Here is an 18019-nt window from a genome sequence, read left to right as displayed (position 1 = left end):
GCAGTCTATCCCTCGAAGACGCTGTGGTTAAGCTCCACCCCTATATCCTTAGCCATATTCTGCATCTGGGCCTCTATATCATCCTCCATACCACCACCCAGATGCAAGAATTGGCGCACCTTGGTGAAATAGAAGAAGATATCACTGCTAAACAGCACGACACGGAAGATAAAATGGCGACCGATGTTACGGATCTTCTCGGCCAGCGGCAGATCCGGCGACTCGATAAGCGCACGCGAAGCCCAAATACCAGTAATCTTAACACGGTTCACCGGCGAGCCCAGGAACTGGTTATTCCCTTGGACGATGCGCAAGTTGCGACCGATGAAGATCAACTCCTGTGGCCACTTGGTTTCATCGCCTAGTATATCGCGGATCGCCTTGCGCATCCCCTGCTGCATCTCGTAGTGTCGCTCTGCACGCTCCCGCTTGCTGAGTCCCTTGAGACCGCGCTGCGTAGACATGTCCCCGCCTTTGTAGGGGCGCATCAATGTCGCTGACGCGAAGAAGTCTGGGTTATTCACGCCCCAGCCTTTGACAATCTCGCCCAGCGTGCGATTATCGAAAGTGAGAAGGGCTTTCCAGAACCGCGCGTATTCGTGTCGGAATCCGGGTTCCATGTGAATGTACAAACCGTGGTCGATCAGAACCAGCTCTGGCTCTCCGGATGGCTTGCGGCGGATGAAGATATTGCCCGGGTGCGGATCGCAGTGGACGTATCCCCACAGGAACATTTGGGCGGAGAACAGATCTACCATAGTTGTCATCACGTCTTTGAGAGACAGTCCCAGTCCACCGCGGTTGTTGCGGCCTCGCCAGTAAGTGCGGTCCGGCTTGGTCCTCGACGTGCTCAGGTTTCGGTCCTCGGAATTTCCCTCTGGCCGGTCAAGCGGTGTACCGTGACAGCCTGGACTTCCCTGGCCCCAGCCGCCGCGCCAGGGCCGCGTGATGGCGTCTTTGTCCCAGAGCCGTACGCCTTCTACCCATTCGGCAGTCATGACGCGCTTCGAGCTCAGTTCGCGATACACACGAGGAATATACACGCGATTTCGCAGACGAGGTTCAGCGGCTACGAGCTTGGCCATGTTCTCCGAGTTGTCTGCTTCATTCACGAAGTCTGTTTCAAGCGAGAGTCTCTCACTGATATAGGGAACAAGACTGTAGAAGGGGATGTCGAACATCTTGCTGTAGATATAGGTCACGACTCTATAATTTCAATGTTAGCACAATATCCCCTCACGGCTCGAACTCGAACAACTCACTTGAAAGCCCAGAGATCCCATGCCAATTGCTGCACGATCTCCCGCTTTTGGATCTTGATCGCGACCTCGGTGCCATCCTGCAGACGAGCCCAGTGGATCTGAGCAACACTGGCACTGGCTCGGGCTTTGCGTTCCATCACGCCCTTGTCAGGAGCACCCGTAAACGAGATACCGAATACCTCCTCAGGCGACTTGCCAAAGTCCTCACGGATGACTTTCTCAATATCCTTCCAGTCATTTTGAGGCGCATCATCAAACATGCGGGAGAACATTGCCTGGAACTCGGGGGGCAGGATGGCTGATTGCATCGCAATCGCCTGGCCTATCTTCAGGTAGAGGCCGCCATTATGTCTCAGTAGGTCTGACAGCCGCTCTGCGTTGCGGGCGTGCACGGCACCAATAGAGCTGGCCAGTGGCGGGTGCGGGCGGAAATTGATTTTGTAGTCGAGGGCGACCAAGATGCCGAGGGAAAAGGTCCGGGCTGTCCGGGTCAGCGACGAGGCGTAGAACTGGCTGTCGATGCCGTACGCGACGCCTGTTGCTAGTGAGACGTAAATGATTCGACGTAACCATTTGATGGTTCGTTTGTATGTTTTTGCTTCCTTTGGTCTGCCCAGGGAGCTTGGTGACGGTGGCACGAATGGTTGGAACTGGCTTGAATGGACATGTCGGTGCGGGCGCCAGATGGAGGGACGGATGCCGGTGGGCCGCAGAGAGCGGAGGAAGGTCGCGTGCGCCATATGGAATTGCGGAAAGGCGGATGCGGAATCACTGCATGGCGTTGGAAATCAAATCCAGTCTGATCTGAGGTGAAGACAGAGTAGTGAGAAACGTCAAGTGTTAAGTGTCAAGTAAGCCCTGGAGATGTTCGGCCCTGTCGTCATCCGCGGTAGCTCCGCGTGGAGTCGGAGTCGGAGGGATTCAGCAATGCCCTTATTTTATCTATGTACACCAGGTGATATGTGATATTAATTACATGTATAGCACTATTTACAGTTGCATCCAGATAGGAATCATAATTCATCATGGTCATAAGGCCCCAAACTGTCACACACTTTCGCATAATCCCTCATATTCTGAGGGATCGTAGTATCCCACAGCTCATCGCTTTCCAAGAACCTGAGTTGTTCCTTGCACGATTCATCCGAGGCCATTGGTATCAGAGCAGGAAGATGTTTGATCGAAGCCTTGAGGAAATTGCGCTTGAAGCAGTTGCCGAACCCAGCCAGTGTCTCCGAATCAGAGCAGATATGTACTCCACCACCCAGCATTGGTCCACAGCTTTCCTTGATGCTGAGGGCAACATTGTCGCCCATCTTCAACAAAGCCTCTTCTTTGTGTGGGACATTCATGCGCTGCACCAGGCTGCGAACGGCGGGGACAAAGGTGTTGTTGCGCGTCCATAGATCCCAGTGAGGGACAGTCGGCTGGCATCCAGCATCACAGATTTCACTCTGGAATTTATCGAAAAGGTATCCCGGTCGGCTAACCAGCGCGGAGACGACTTTGAAGCATGAGGTGCCGATTGCTGTGACGGGGGAGAAGAACAGGACGAGGACGAGAAAGAGGCGATCGAGGAAAATATGCATTATGTGGAATGGAGAAGACGACCTCGGAAGAGGATGAGGAATAGAAGACCGAGATCGACTGAGGTCTTCTAGTTTTCTTATTTTCTCTTTTTCGGTCAGGGGAAGAGCTGGAGGTGAGATCTGATTCCCCCGCATTTGTGGAGAACTCGGAACTTCTGTCATCTTTTGATATTCGCTGACCAGATAGGATTCATCTTGAAATGGATTTGGATACTCGCCATGATCCTTTCAGGTATATCTATTTCCTTTCCCTTGCCCTGATAGCCACTAACTATATATCTAGTGACGACTCTGTGGAAATGCCCATAAACCTAGAAGAGGTGGACTCCCTCGAAGCTATTGTTATCATCGACAATGAGCTGGATCCGCTGTCTCCCCCAGCCCCAGATACCGTTCAAGTTTCGGGGAACCTGGGGGCAATTGCCATGGGCTCGAAGCATACGTTGACAGATCGCGGGGATGCCTGCAAGGAATTAAGGCTAGAAGATGTCTGCTGCGCAGCACATGGCTTGTCAATTCTGGTGGTAAGACGATGTTCTACCAGTAGACTCTTGGATACGGTTTGATATTAAGCCTATTATATAGACTGCCACTAAAAGCGGCAAGAAGCACACTATTCTCTTCGATGCTGGTCCCGAAGAGGAAGCTTGGGAGAGAAACGTGAAACGGCTGCGACCAAATCTCTCATCTGTGGAAGTGATTCATCTATCGCATTGGCATCGAGACCACTCCGGTTCGTTATCCTTAATGGAAATGGACACATGGACGCATACTCCCTTTGGGCTGTTCTGACTTTTGCGCAGGTGGTCTTCTGCGGGCAATCCGCATGATAAGCGATGCCAAACGAGCCGAAAGCCGCTCTGGAGACCTGGTCGCGGACTTGCACCCAGACCGACCGGTTTACAGAGGCATTTCTCTGCCCAGTCATATTATTTCCCTCCAGGCTGACCCTACCTTTGAGGAGATTGGAAATGCAGGTGCGGTGGTCGATAAGCGGAGCGAGCCACACACTGTGCTAGATAACTTCTTTTTAGTCTCTGGGGAGATCCCACGAGTGACGCCGTACGAGACAGGTCTGAAGAATGCAGTGCGATACGATCCTGATGAGAGCGATTGGTTCTCTGACGAAGTCATCGTTGATGAGCGTTCGCTCATATGTAACCTCAAGGGTATATGCCTCTTAAACCCGGCACACAAGCTTATTGAACTAACATATTCTTCAGGGAAGGGACTTGTGGTTTTCACTGGATGTAGCCACGCTGGCGTAGTCAACACCACGAAACACGCCGTCGAGCTCACCGGTGGAACGGTACCTGTTCACGCCGTTGTGGGTGGATTTCATCTCGCCACAAGCGATGCGGACCAAATACAAGACACAGTAGCCGATCTCAAAGGGCTCGATCCCGCCGTGCTCATGCCGGGTCACTGTTCGGGCTGGCGGGCCAAGTTTGCGATTGAGAAACACATGCCCGGGTCATTGGTACCCTGCACTGTAGGATCAAGAATCATTTTCTGATTCGTGTTGTATTAGTTTCATCTGATACATTGATACTCTTTGAACCCGTTCCTTACAGGCTCATTCTCCACGTGGATGCAGGGTCTTGGTGCGAAACCGCATGGCATGGGTTGCTCGGAGCAACGAGTCTCATCAAGGGGCAATCTCGTCATCGGCTCGGCATAACTTGTTGATCGGATTCTTGTTCCTGACATCACTCTATCTCCTTGCTGCATTTTCCTGCGATCGGAAGAATGCGGGATAGATGCGGATGACTGTTTCTAGGATTATGATACTAGGTAGTCAGATGATAATGCTAATAATAATGATACTGAAGCAGATACAGTCAAGTAGGCGCTGATGCTTGTGAGCCTGGTTATAGTGCCAGGTTCTATGACAGATTCCAATGATATATATGATGGGAAATAATTAAATTTTCAATACACTTTCTCAATAATATATTATATCAAGAAATTTGGAGCCGCATGAAATCTGTAGTTGGATAGTCGAACCTGATATATATTTACACCCAGGAGCAATTGTGTGCTAACAACATTTATTTTCTTCCAGTCTATCGGACTCGGTTCCTAGTGATATATAATATCACATATCTGCCGAAACAATTTCAATATATATGTCCCAGAAACAATGCAAAGCAGACATAAGTTATATCCAATACAGCATCAAGTCTTGACTGATCTCGCAACCTCATGTCCAAGTACTTCCGTGCACGCCTAGTCCTGTATCCATGTCTAGATAAGTCGAAAACCGCCTCACCATCCACGAGATACAAAATAGGATACAGTGTAACCTCCAGGGCAGTAACTACGCCCAAGGACGCCCAAGGACGCCCAAGGACGCCCGAGGTCAGCTGGACTAATCTTCCACCTCCGTTGTGCATTGTTCTACAGCCAAGATCCCTTGGAAGTAGATATCTACCGAATCTTAGAGGCACAGCATACAAATATCAAGTAAAACAGTCAGGCCTCGTCTTGGCCGGAGAAAATCCCTCAGCGGCAGCGTCAGCCCAAGCATTGGCATAGCGACATGAACAAATCTAAATGTGCGCCCCTGGCAGCGCCACGCCCCTCACAGGCGACACCTCCGATAAGAAGCACGTCCCTACGGAGTACATATGTACTGATTTGCATGACTCTGTACCCCGTTCGCAGTACAAGCATGCACACTGCCCCCGCCAAGACGCAAACACAACAAGCATTACTCCGTACCAACACCACCCTTGCGCTGGTTGACTCCCTCCCCTCTCCACCCCGCCCCACGATCACCGAAGCTCGAATCCATGACCTCACGCCGACTCGATCGAGAAAAAGGGGCTGGTCAGAGGTCAAATGCTCGCCAAGGCGATAATGCGGGAGGAAGGTATGCACGGTGTGGCTTGGCGTCGGTGGACAGGTACAAGATGAGGGCGATCAGCAGATCAAGGGGGGGAAATTCCTATCATGGTCTTTGGTGCGATAAGGAAAAGATACTTGACATCATTCAATGACTTTATCGCATCGTCCTTGGTATAATAATGTAGACTCACGCCAAGAACATATTTGAATAGTGTCGGTCCTCGCTTTTGGCGCCAAGGTTGATTGTTTGAAGGAGACAGGGATGAGACGCAATCATCGGGATGATTTGCGCATTGATTTTTGGACTTGTCGATGATTCCTGGTTAATTTCCCTTCTCTTTGTGGTAGCTGGACACACGCCCAGGTGCGATCTATGCGATACGCATCACTCTGTATACTCCTCCCTTATGGGGCAGGTCGTATTTGACGATGCATGTCATTGAGACTCCGGATCACATCGGACTATTGATATACCAAGACAATGAGAACAAGGATGCAAGTCGATCATGCATCCCGTTCCGAGTCTCATAAATAGGCAATGCCCAGTGTACATACTGCTTAGCCAAGAAACTCTAATGAAACAGAGCAGTGAAACTCGAACACAATTGCCGTCCCCTTCTGTTGTTGGATCTTGGCTTTGCCTGGCTATCGTCGATCATGGAGTTTAATCCCACATTGGTGCTATCGTTGCACTATCCATCCACTCACTGCGACGAATGCTATCTATAGACTGTAACACACACAGCACTCCAGGCAGCATGTCGATCCCCCAGTATCCCCAACGAATCTATCCCTGTTTTGCTTGGCATCTCCGGACAAGGTATCCCAGGACAAGCTCACAGTACCCAGGTACAGTACATGTAAGACCTGGAACACAATAAAACCACACTGAAACGGCGTTTGAGTTATAGTATACACCCTCGACTCCACCCCCGAGATTGAAACCAGGCGCTGGTAAAGATTGACAATCGGCACTGGGTGACCGGGGAGTTTAACGGTGGCTATGCAGATCTGCCGACGCACGAAGGTGCATACGAAGAGAAATATATATCGTAGCCTAACAGGCAGTCTTATACCACCTTCTAACAATAGCAACAGAGAATTAAATAGCAAATAGCAACGGCTATACCACATCTCATCCCACCACAGTCACCTTTATAGCCTCCGATCCTATCGTGGACACCGCCGATCACTGGTGCTCGAGTGGCAGTGACAGCCAGTCCGAGACGCAATACTGTAACGTTTAATTCGGTCGAAGCAGTCGCTCTGTGTTTCATTGTATCGATATAACACAGCCAAGAGGAATATCGATACTCCATACATACAATTATTGAGTACATCGCTGCAGCACGGGGAGATAGGGAGCGTGTGCATTGTAGACTCGACTGTTTTCGCGTACCGGGTAGTTCGGGATACCTACCCCATAACATCTCTCGCACAGGGCACAGGGGAGACACTATTCGACGATGGATTACCCCGGAGCCATACTAAAGAGGGTAAATATTGTGTCAGTTCTGTATGTTGTGCATACTTGCCTTGCGTCACAGGGGGAAGAACAACAAAGTGACATAGCATGTCTTTGCATTCAATGTTGATTTGTTATTTCCCCATCTAATGTAGATAGATAGCACGAACCCTTCCCGACACCGGATTATCGCGCCAATCCCAGTAAATAGTGATGTGCAACTGCCCTATATGGGAAAGTAGCAAGCGCGGATAATATCCGTTTTGCTTGATCCCTGAAATAGCACTTGCTAGCCGTGAAGGTTCGCGTCGAGTGTGGGGTGTCTGTTCTCCTGTCGATCACGACCAAAATGGGAAGACTATCTAAACATGCGGTCTGTCTTGGATGGGGGTAATCTGGTTTTATGGCTCTAGGCTATGACTCAAAGTCGCGTGAGTTATCTTAGTACGGAGTATGTAGAGGTGTGGGTGTTTGTTTACTCATTGCTTTTTTGGGTATGGCATGGTGGCTCTGGATATTGTATGTCATCATTGCTATCATCATTGTTATCCTGGAAAGGCTTAGATGGAATGATCGTGTGATCACACGAGCTACCTGGGATAGCATGTTTCTCCGTGCGATCTCCCCGGTCTATCTTAAACACGGGTCAAAAGATTCGGGTTTACAGTTATTTTAATCAAATTGTTAAACCGCGAAGCTAGAGACAGCAAGACATTTCGGCCAGGATGTTGGCCATTGTTCGTTTCCGTTTTCGCTTTTCGCTTTCAGCGGACTGTACGTATTCGTATTGGGAGCGCGCCCGTAGGTGATTACATGTACGAAGATCTGATCGACACAGGGTTTGTATGCGGCCAAGAGAAAGGTGTAACATATGCTGTATACGATCTTGACTATAGCGTATGCACACAATCCAAGTCGAAAATAATAGACGTGTACTCCGTACTCCGTACAGAGTACACAATTGACTTACTGAATAGGGCTGATCAACTAATTTTCGCACTATTACTTGGTGGCGCGCCAGACCATAAATTATGAATAAACAAAGAAAATGACAATTTACCCGGCAAGACGGCGACGTCAGAACCAGAAACGAACAATGAACTGGCAATGAGGCAATTAAAATTTGATATGTACGAAGACCACTGGGCAACTTCAACTGAAACTGCGTGCCGAGTTCCCGCGTGCCGCGTCGCCCGAGTCGGAGTTTCAACACGGGATCACCGACACTGGCCGACTCTGCGCCTCGGCCAGAGGCCACATAACACAAGCCAAGACCGGGAGGGGTCCGACATAATCCTGAGTCTCTGGTCCAATGATATGTCTCGAGTGAGAAGCCTCAATATTCGGGGTCTTACCTGCTTAAGGTAAGAATAATTTCAAGCCTGAGCGCGCAATAGTCTAGAAAGCACAGACGCGGGGCTGTACTATGTTGTAGTTTCTTATTCCAGGCTCGAAGGGACTGTTTAATTCGAATAATACAGAGTACTACGTACTCCGTACTACGTACTCCGTACTCCGTAAGTGAAAGAGAGGTGATAATCATTTCGCAAGCTATGATCATCCCCCGGAAAAGGCACAGCGTCATTCCTCTCCGATGCCGACTCTGGAGATTACTCCGGACAATCCTGGACTCCGCGTGATGTAAAGAGAGGGATATTGTTACATTGCATTTAGGCTTCAATTTCCATGCGTTAAACACGGGTAGACAGCGTATATCTCGTTTCAAAAGGCTTCGAGCTCTCCTGCAAGTGCGGGAACAACATGACACTATTCCTAAATAGGGCTTGGGGTGAGGTAACCCTGTGCACGGAGTCGACTTGCGCGACAATTCAACCCGCGTTTTTGTCTTAGCATTGCTTTTCTCCTCGGCCTTTGTTTCTCCATGGGCAGGGAAATTCTGGGGTGAACAAAGCTGGGCTTGGCGAACCGCAATTTGGCTAATAACAGTTACGGTGGTACTTTTGGTATCATGATAGATTTATGCAACATTCATGATCTATGGATGCATGATGCACGACGAGTGACAAATTAACCAAAGCGTCAGACGAAGGACCTCCGCGGACAGCTGGCAGTTTAGTCAAAAACGTGATAATAACGTGAACCCTTGTCGGTGTGAATGAAATGGGCTAGAAAGCGACAGAAAATGCCTCACGATCTGGGATCGGCAAAAGTCCTCGGAGTACCAAGTCTGACCGTACCAGGTACGCGGAGCTAGGCGTACTAGGATACACCGTATGTGGTAAGGTATACTCCGTAATCGAGGAACGATTTGGCAGGCGGGCGATCATTCAGTGGGTCCGCCCACCGGTGAGGGCTTGATTCAGATGGTGGGAGCTTTTCTAAGCGTATTTAAAGACATCTGATTCGTGGAGGGAAGCCTGTCCCATCGCACTACGCGCGCTACTGTAGGTACACGGCTGCGAGGCGAAAGCCAAGACCGTACTAGGAGATTTGGTCTTTGACACCTGGCCAGTAGACGTCGATAAAGTAATGCCAATGGCAATAGTGTGGATTCAGGATCTGGATTTAGGTGATTTGGCCGGGGAGATTAGGTTGTGTGTCCTCATCGTCATTTGTTCTGACATTATACCTATACTCCCACAATAGACATACCTTTCCAGGGCTATCCCTATAGGACACCCGTCGACGGCATGTCCAAGCCGGGGGTAATTTACATGTTTTGGTACGTATTTCAGTGGGAAATCCACCCGGACCTGGTACGGTAATTAACTGAGTCAGCTGTTTCTAAGGGGTATGATTGGTGGGGGACCGAGGTAATCTCGCTGCACGGATTTTACCCGAATTGGAAAGATTCATATATTTCCGGGTATTTTCAAAGTATGTGGTAATAATAGCATTTGGCTTAGTCTAACAAAGGCATAGCGAAAGCGGCATGATAAGAGTCATGACGTGATACTGTTATTCTTATCATCGGACGTTATGAACATTAATTCACATTGTGCCGACATCCGTCGATTAGAGAGGTAAGGGAAAAGGGTAAAAAAACAGAAAAAGAAAAATCCCGTTCACGCCCACATGCAGCGTAAGCTGCAATGCATCCATGGTACAGTCACGTCCAGGAAGCCTTCTAGAAGACGTCCAGAACACCCTAAATCTATAACCACACGCACCGAACTGGGTCCACTTCGAGAAATGTATGATCACTCGGCACCGAAACCCCATTAGGGCCAGCCTCTAGTTTACTCTGCACGCAGCATTTTACATCTCGGCCTCACCGTGCTCACCGTCCTTTACGATAGTTAGCAATGGAATCATAATTTTCCAGTTGCCCCCGGTCCGGTCCGGAGTGGCAATCATCTACTCGGGCAACGCGAAATGATTTTTGAGGCATTTTGTTGCATGATGCAGGACGGAAGACACAATCGGAAAAGGCCGTGCTTTCGCCGTCAGCAGGAATTGATCCTACGGTGCTTCCCCAGATCAACCCCTCCAAACCAGACGGCATCAGCGGCGCGATCGCCCGACACTACGAGGAATGTTCGATCCTCATATCTCTCCCGGTAGACGTCGTATCGTGCTTCACGTGTAGAGGGATCCTGGCGGCTACGTAAAGCACATGTCCGACCGAGGAGACATGGGTGATTCGCCACGTATAGATTAAATCGTGTACGGAGTACCAAGTACAATGGTAAGTGGAAGGTTGTTGTTCTTGGGGTAATTGTGTAGCTTCCGATGGGATAGGAGATCGTGAAACATGTTCCCAGCCCCCCTCCCCCAAAACCATATACGGACATACCGTGAATCCCCGAATGTTATTGTTACGTCTATTATATTATTGGCATTATTGAAAAGGTTGGCATTACTCCACGGCTACGGAGTCAAAGATCAGCGATAATGGCGAGGCTACGGTTACTTCAAATTCTCCAAATCAAAATGGATTGTGGACTTGGGCCATGACATTATATTTTGATATTGTGCACGTGTGTGTAGTACAATCTACCTCCTACGGCGGATATTGTCCCACAGCATGATCCACGGTCACAGCGTGGGGGAAGAGAAATGCTCTGTAAAGTAATAATTTCCTATGTTGTAATTCTCGACGCTTCGATTGCCCGAGCCATTTTTCCATTTTCGATTGGGGTCCAACAGAGCTCTCCACTTATGCGCCTCGGTTTTTGGAGATATGAAAGGTCGTGGGCCCCGACAGAATTTTTTTTTAACCAGAACAATGGCCCAATATCCCAGTCCAAATGACTGATCCATCAAAGAAAATTCGATGCAGGGTCATCCAGTGACCTCGGCGGCGCTGAGGACAGTCCTCCCCCCGGATCGTGCACTGCTGCCAGCCGGGCTTGGCTGACGTGGGATTTTTGAAAGGCTAAACGGCGAGAATCCCCCGGAATAATCGTAACTCAATTGGACCTTTTTTCATTTTCCATAATTTCATTTTCCCTTTGTTGCTTTTTTTCCCTCACCCTCGCACGGGGCTGCAAGAGGACGAAGCGTAAGCGTTGCATCGAATAGGGGTCAGTTGCGGATTTCAGACTCCACTCGCGGCCGGCTTCCCGAAAGAGTTTGGCCCAAGAGCTATCTGTCTTTGCAGCTATTCCTTTGATATGGAAGAGATGAGACAGGGGGTTCAGAGTGACGACACTGGGATAGAGAAAGTGGGATTGTGGTCTCTTTCTTTATCTTTTTACGGCAAAACCAATAGCTCCTACGGAGTACGGCTCTAGAATGGAAGGTGATATTTTTTTGATATATTATCACGGCCAGACTCGGGAGCTCCATAATTTCCTCTCGTTCAGATGCCCGCAATTGGCTCGCATAGTGAACGGCACGTCTGCCGCGTAAAGCGCCGGGCGCCTTTGATTAAAGTATATGTTGTACAAAGTACGGAGTACATAGTCCATACTAGAGACGGGATGACCGACAGGGTTGTCTGAGGGATTATCGCAAGCCATCCGTACTCGATCGATAGTAGCGCCTCTATATTATTGTACGATGTACGGAGCGAGAACGAGAGGAGGAATTTGTCTAGATCGCGTAGACTCGGGATATTGATCTCGACTCTCCCGCGCCGTTGTCCATCGCCAACGGCGCGTGCACGATCGAGGGAAACCCCAGCCCCGAGGAGATTGGTCTTCTGGGGAAGAATTGCCAAGGGCACTCACCGGAAAGCCGGGGTGCGGGTGTTTCTCTTTCAAAAGTATGGGAATATCGCTGTCATTCTAGAGTTTCCGATTGACCAAATAAAAGCACTGGCTGACCAGAAACTGTTTACTACATTGTGATTTGAAAACGAGATCTCATCCAATGGCATTCAGCCTTATTATGTTGCATACACCGGGAAGCTTGGTGTGATCCCTAGAAGGTTCAGTCATGGAGGATCACCCCAATAACATGCATCCGATGACCCCTGTTATACTTTGTCGAGGATTTACCCGCAGGGCACCCTTTTGACATCGCGAACTAGGTTTGTTCCCTGCTGGACCAAAGGCAATTTTGTCTTTTTGGCCATGCACACTGTCAGGCGATCAATGGAGCTATGTGCTGGCCGGGAGGGTAACAATAGTCTATCATAATTAAAGCGACTACGAAGGACTCCATATGAGCATCGAAATTTCCCCATCTTGACCAGGCCATCTTGCACAACATAGCAAAGCCAGAATGATTGCCATATAGATACCATGGAGCATTCCAGCTGTACTCTGTACAAGGAGACCATATTAGAGTCAGTGCTTGGGAACATCGTCGGCGATCAAACCACGATGAAATCATCGGCCGGCGTCTGCACCCGATGATTCGATCAAAGCCGCCCAGTTATTACAAGGTGCTAGTCGGCGGGGACTTTTGCGGTCGTGCCGACCAGTGAGGGGCACCGAATTAAATGACGCTTCTGGGGACGCTCTCCACGAGGCCAGGGGGGCGGAAAAGAGAGGGCAGAGATCGACCGTGGCAAGAGGTACGAACGAGGCAGCTTCAGCGAGGGAAGTGGAAATAATAACAGGGTGCGTGTTGATACCAGAGTTGGAGGAGGAGCAAATTAGCTAATTGATGACATAATGGTAAGAATTGTAACTTTATTGTCAGATACAGTGTAATTTTCGTTGGCCCGGCATGCTTCCAATAGCATTGGCATACATATCAATAAAAAATCAAAATCTACCGCTTCCGGGACCCCTTGCTATGTTTAAAATGGGTTGGGTGTGACGGCCATGCGATATTGTCGTCACCATAGTCACTGTGGCATTTTTTGTTGTCCACGGGTGAAAGCCGGACTCGGTCGAGAAGGGAAAATTGAACTATACATAATGTAATCCGACTCCGTAGCTACATACGGAGTAGGGTAAATGAAAACGTATCCGTATCAATGGACTATCCTGGGGCTATCTCGGACCATGTCGCTCATTAGAGGAGCATTCTCCTGCAAGGGCATTCCTGTCTATTCCTTTTGCCATGCCCGTGAATTCTCCGTTAAACAGCTAACCTGCCTAACTGCAAATCGGAATACATCAGATTCGCTGTACCAATTCCATTAGTTTTGTTTTTTTTGTTTCCCTATGTCTTGGGGTCTCGGGACACAGTAAGGATCGAAATGACCCCAGACACAAAAATCGCGCATAGTCAGAACTGGGGCATATCGGCTAAGGCATGGAAACTCATGTAAAATTGTGGTACTCCGTACCAATTTCATACGGAAGTGATGTCTGTGGAGGCCAACTCGGCAGGTCATTGCCGGTAGCAGAGACCTCCAGAGGGAGAGTGGTATCGGTATCAGGTTTTTTCAATGTTTTGGGGCTAAGCCGAGTGCAGTGTCAAAGGACTGTGCCTTGGAGATGACTGGCTGCAGCCGGGTATCCGGTTGGAGTTTTCTGGGTAGGGCAAGGGGTAAAGTCTGGTATTGACCAAGAAATCACATAACGCTAAACCGAAGGGGGAAGAAAAAATGGGAATAAAAAACAAAAAAAACATCGGAAAAACAACCAAAAAATACCAAAAAGTCAAAATGACCCGAAAAGAATGATTCCAGAGCGGGTCAAAAAGGTACCTGGGTTATACCTTCCCCAGCAACCATTTTCAGAAGTATTTCCCCCCTCAGATTGACAAACACGGGATTTCGTGCAAAATACCTTTCTCCCCCATTTCAATCGGTCCCCAATTTATTATTTATTTTTTTAATTCCCAATTCTTTTTTCAATTTCAATTTACAATTTTTCTTTTTTTTATTTCCCTCACTCTTTTCTCTCATTATCCACCAACCCACTCCGGTTCCTTCTTTTTGACCCCCCGTAATCCATTATAAAACAGTCCTTCCTTCACTCATCTCATTTTTCTCTTTTTCTCTCTTTACATAGGATCTGTTCCGACTCTGTCATACCCGTCATTCCGTTGTCTTTACTCATATCGTTGGGTTCCAAGGCTGTGTGAGCCGAAGCAACAACAATGGCGGAGCGGAGAATTTCCTATGCTGTTGACGTCGAAAATGGTGAGCGTCCTCACCGTGAGGCTGGTGACGAGGGTAACCTCGACGAGTACTCTGCTCTCAACCGGTACATCTCGACCGCCCGCGACAACCGTCGTGGCTCCACCTCGAGCGCCGGTGCTCTGAGTTCGGGCGAGGAGAAGAAGAAGCCCTGGTGGAAGTTCGGTGGCAAGGCCGCTGGTGGTATCCAGGATGGTTTCGTTGCCCCCGATGACTGGCTCGAGACCGACCTTCGCACTGGTCTGAGCACCAGCGATATCGAGCCTCGTCGCAAGAAGACCGGCTGGAACGAGCTGGTCACTGAGAAGACCAACATCTTCATTCAGTTCATTGGTTACTTCCGTGGTCCCATTCTCTATGGTAAGTGGCTTTGACATCCGTCTCGATTGACGCGTCTTGTGCCAATTGATCGACTAACGTGTTCGTTACTGTACAGTTATGGAACTTGCTGTCCTCCTCGCTGCCGGTCTGCGTGACTGGATCGATCTCGGTGTTATCTGTGGTATTCTTTTGCTTAACGCTCTCGTCGGTTGGTACCAGGAGAAGCAGGCTGCCGATGTCGTTGCTTCTCTCAAGGGTGATATCGCTATGCGTGCTATCGTTGTCCGTAACGGCCAGGAGGAGGAGATCCTCGCTCGTGAGCTCGTTGCTGGTGATATTGTTATCGTCGAGGAGGGTACCGTTATCCCTGCCGATGTCCGCCTGATCTGTGACTACTCCAAGCCCGAGATGTTCGAGGCCTACAAGGAGTACCTCGCCAACGCCACTTCCGACGACCTCAAGGAGAAGCACGGTGATGATGACGATGATGATGTTGAGACCCACCAGGGTGTCTCCCTCATTGCTTGTGATCAGTCCGCTATCACTGGTGAATCTCTCGCTGTCGACAAGTACATGGCTGATGTCTGTTACTACACCACTGGTTGCAAGCGTGGCAAGGCCTACGGTATTGTTACTGCTACTGCTCGTCACTCTTTCGTCGGTAAGACCGCCGCCCTTGTCCAGGGTGCCCAGGACTCTGGTCACTTCAAGGCCGTCATGGACAACATCGGTACCTCTCTGCTCGTTCTCGTCATGTTCTGGATTCTCGCCGCCTGGATTGGTGGTTTCTTCCGTCACTTGAAGATCGCTACCCCTGAGCACAGCGACAACAACCTGCTCCACTACACCCTGATTCTCCTGATTATTGGTGTTCCCGTCGGTCTTCCCGTTGTCACCACTACCACCCTCGCTGTCGGTGCCGCCTACCTTGCCGAGCAGAAGGCTATTGTCCAGAAGCTCACTGCCATCGAATCCCTCGCTGGTGTCGACATTCTCTGCTCTGACAAGACCGGTACTCTCACTGCCAACCAGCTTTCCATCCGTGAGCCCTACGTCATGGAGGGTGTTGATGTCAACTGGATGATGGCCGTCGCTGCTATTGCTTCTTCTCACAACATCAAGAACCTTGACCCCATCGACAAGGTGACTGTCCTTACCCTCCGCCGCTACCCCAAGGCCCGTGAGATCCTCTCCCGCAACTGGGTTACCGAGAAGTACACTCCTTTCGATCCCGTCTCCAAGCGTATCACTACCGTCTGTACTTGCGATGGTGTCCGTTACATTTGTGCCAAGGGTGCCCCCAAGGCTATCCTGAACATGTCCGACTGCTCTCCTGAGGAGGCTGTCCTCTACCGTGAGAAGGTCACTGAGTTCGCTCGCCGTGGTTTCCGTTCCCTTGGTGTCGCCGTCCAGAAGGAGGGTGAGCCCTGGCAGCTTCTGGGCATGTACCCCATGTTCGATCCCCCCCGTGAGGATACCGCCCACACCATTGCTGAGGCCCAGGTTCTCGGTCTCTCCGTCAAGATGCTTACTGGTGACGCTATCTCTATCGCCAAGGAGACTTGCAAGATGCTTGCCCTCGGTACCAAGGTTTACAACTCTGAGCGTCTGATCCACGGTGGTCTCGCTGGTTCCGCCCAGCACGACCTTGTCGAGAAGGCTGATGGTTTCGCTGAGGTCTTCCCCGAGCACAAGTACCAGGTCGTCGAGATGCTCCAGCAGCGTGGTCACTTGACTGCCATGACTGGTGACGGTGTCAACGATGCTCCCTCTCTCAAGAAGGCTGACTGTGGTATCGCTGTCGAGGGTTCCACTGAGGCTGCCCAGGCTGCCGCCGATATTGTCTTCCTCGCTCCCGGTCTCTCCACTATCGTCGATGCTATCAAGCTTGCCCGCCAGATTTTCCAGCGTATGAAGGCTTACATCCAGTACCGTATTGCCCTGTGTCTCCACCTCGAGATCTACCTGGTTACCTCCATGATCATCATCAACGAGACTGTCGACTCTTCCCTCATTGTCTTCATCGCCTTGTTCGCTGATCTTGCCACCATCGCCGTTGCCTACGATAACGCTCACTTCGAAGCCCGCCCTGTCGAGTGGCAGTTGCCCAAGATCTGGGTCATCTCCGTTGTTCTTGGAATCTTGCTCGCTGCCGCCACCTGGATCATCCGTGGTACTCTCTTCCTCGAGAACGGTGGTATCATCCAGAACTTCGGTTCTCCCCAGGAGATTCTCTTCCTTGAGATTGCTCTGACTGAGAACTGGCTCATCTTCGTCACCCGTGGTGGAAAGACCTGGCCCTCGTGGCAGTTGGTCATTGCCATCTTCATCGTCGATGTCCTCGCCACCCTCTTCGCTGTCTTCGGTTGGCTCGCCCCCGACTGGGAGCAGACTTCTCCCCCTACCCCTGGTGGCCCCGGCTTCTCCAAGAACAACGATGTTGACATTGTCACCGTTGTTGTCATCTGGGCCTACTCCATCGGTGTGACCATCATCATCGCCGTTGTGTACTACCTCTTGACCATTGTTCCTGGTCTTGACAACCTTGGCCGCAAGACCCGCTCCAAGGCTGACACCAAGATCGAGAACATGATCGCTCACCTTTCCAAGCTCGCCGTCGAGATGGAGAAGGACTCCGAAGGAAAGACTCGCTACACCCTCGGTGCCCGTGCCGAGGAGATCGAGGACAACGAGTAAACGCTCGTTCCTTAGCTTTTTTTGCAACTCGTTACTGATTCGAGGTCTAATTTCTTTTATCTCCCTGCGATTACACGCAAATTTTGCCGTGCCACCTACCTGAACATGCATGCCGTGGGAGTCAAAAAGGCCTCCCGTGTTTTTTTGCTTCCTTTTACCCGTATTATAGACTTTGTGTGTTTCATTTACCCCCCCTGGCTGTGGTTTGCTTCCGAGTTGCTAGAGTCATGTTTTCATTCTCTACGTGTATGTATGTCGTTAATAGTGGCACTTAGTCAATCTAAGGGATTCTAATCATTTCTGTTCCTCGTAATTTCCATTTGCAGTATTGTAGGATTCCAATCTTGACGATCTGTATTCTTGCTTATTATCCCCTATCCTCCTGTTG

At 49.9% G+C, this 18019-nt stretch overlaps 4 protein-coding genes across 4 annotated transcripts; 2 read left to right on the top strand and 2 right to left on the bottom strand.

The window, feature by feature from the left end:
- Positions 1-5: 5 nt before the first annotated feature.
- N7489_005739 (ABC1 kinase family protein) lies at positions 6-2002 on the bottom strand (the record flags this gene model as incomplete). Its single annotated transcript, XM_056711491.1, has 2 exons — positions 6-1206; positions 1263-2002. 2 exons carry the CDS (start codon positions 2000-2002, stop codon positions 6-8), a joined length of 1941 nt encoding a protein of 646 aa, XP_056569912.1.
- A 273-nt stretch (positions 2003-2275) lies between these two features.
- N7489_005738 (uncharacterized protein) lies at positions 2276-2851 on the bottom strand (the record flags this gene model as incomplete). The annotated part of the gene is made up of 1 exon (XM_056711490.1): positions 2276-2851. The coding sequence occupies one exon, from the start codon at positions 2849-2851 to the stop codon at positions 2276-2278; it is 576 nt and encodes a 191-aa protein (XP_056569911.1).
- Positions 2852-3051: 200 nt separating this feature from the next.
- N7489_005737 (MBL fold metallo-hydrolase) lies at positions 3052-4367 on the top strand (the record flags this gene model as incomplete). Its single annotated transcript, XM_056711489.1, has 4 exons — positions 3052-3083; positions 3135-3375; positions 3437-3584; positions 3655-4367. 4 exons carry the CDS (start codon positions 3052-3054, stop codon positions 4365-4367), a joined length of 1134 nt encoding a protein of 377 aa, XP_056569910.1.
- Positions 4368-14573: 10206 nt separating this feature from the next.
- N7489_005736 (uncharacterized protein) lies at positions 14574-17631 on the top strand (the record flags this gene model as incomplete). The annotated part of the gene is made up of 2 exons (XM_056711488.1): positions 14574-14973; positions 15050-17631. The coding sequence occupies 2 exons, from the start codon at positions 14574-14576 to the stop codon at positions 17629-17631; spliced, it is 2982 nt and encodes a 993-aa protein (XP_056569909.1).
- Positions 17632-18019: the final 388 nt, after the last annotated feature.

Source organism: Penicillium chrysogenum (assembly GCF_028827035.1).
Source record: "Penicillium chrysogenum strain IBT 35668 chromosome Unknown utg000002l_segment0_segment0, whole genome shotgun sequence".
Taxonomy (NCBI): Eukaryota; Fungi; Ascomycota; class Eurotiomycetes; order Eurotiales; family Aspergillaceae; genus Penicillium; species Penicillium chrysogenum.
This window is presented reverse-complemented; position numbering and strand designations above follow the sequence as displayed.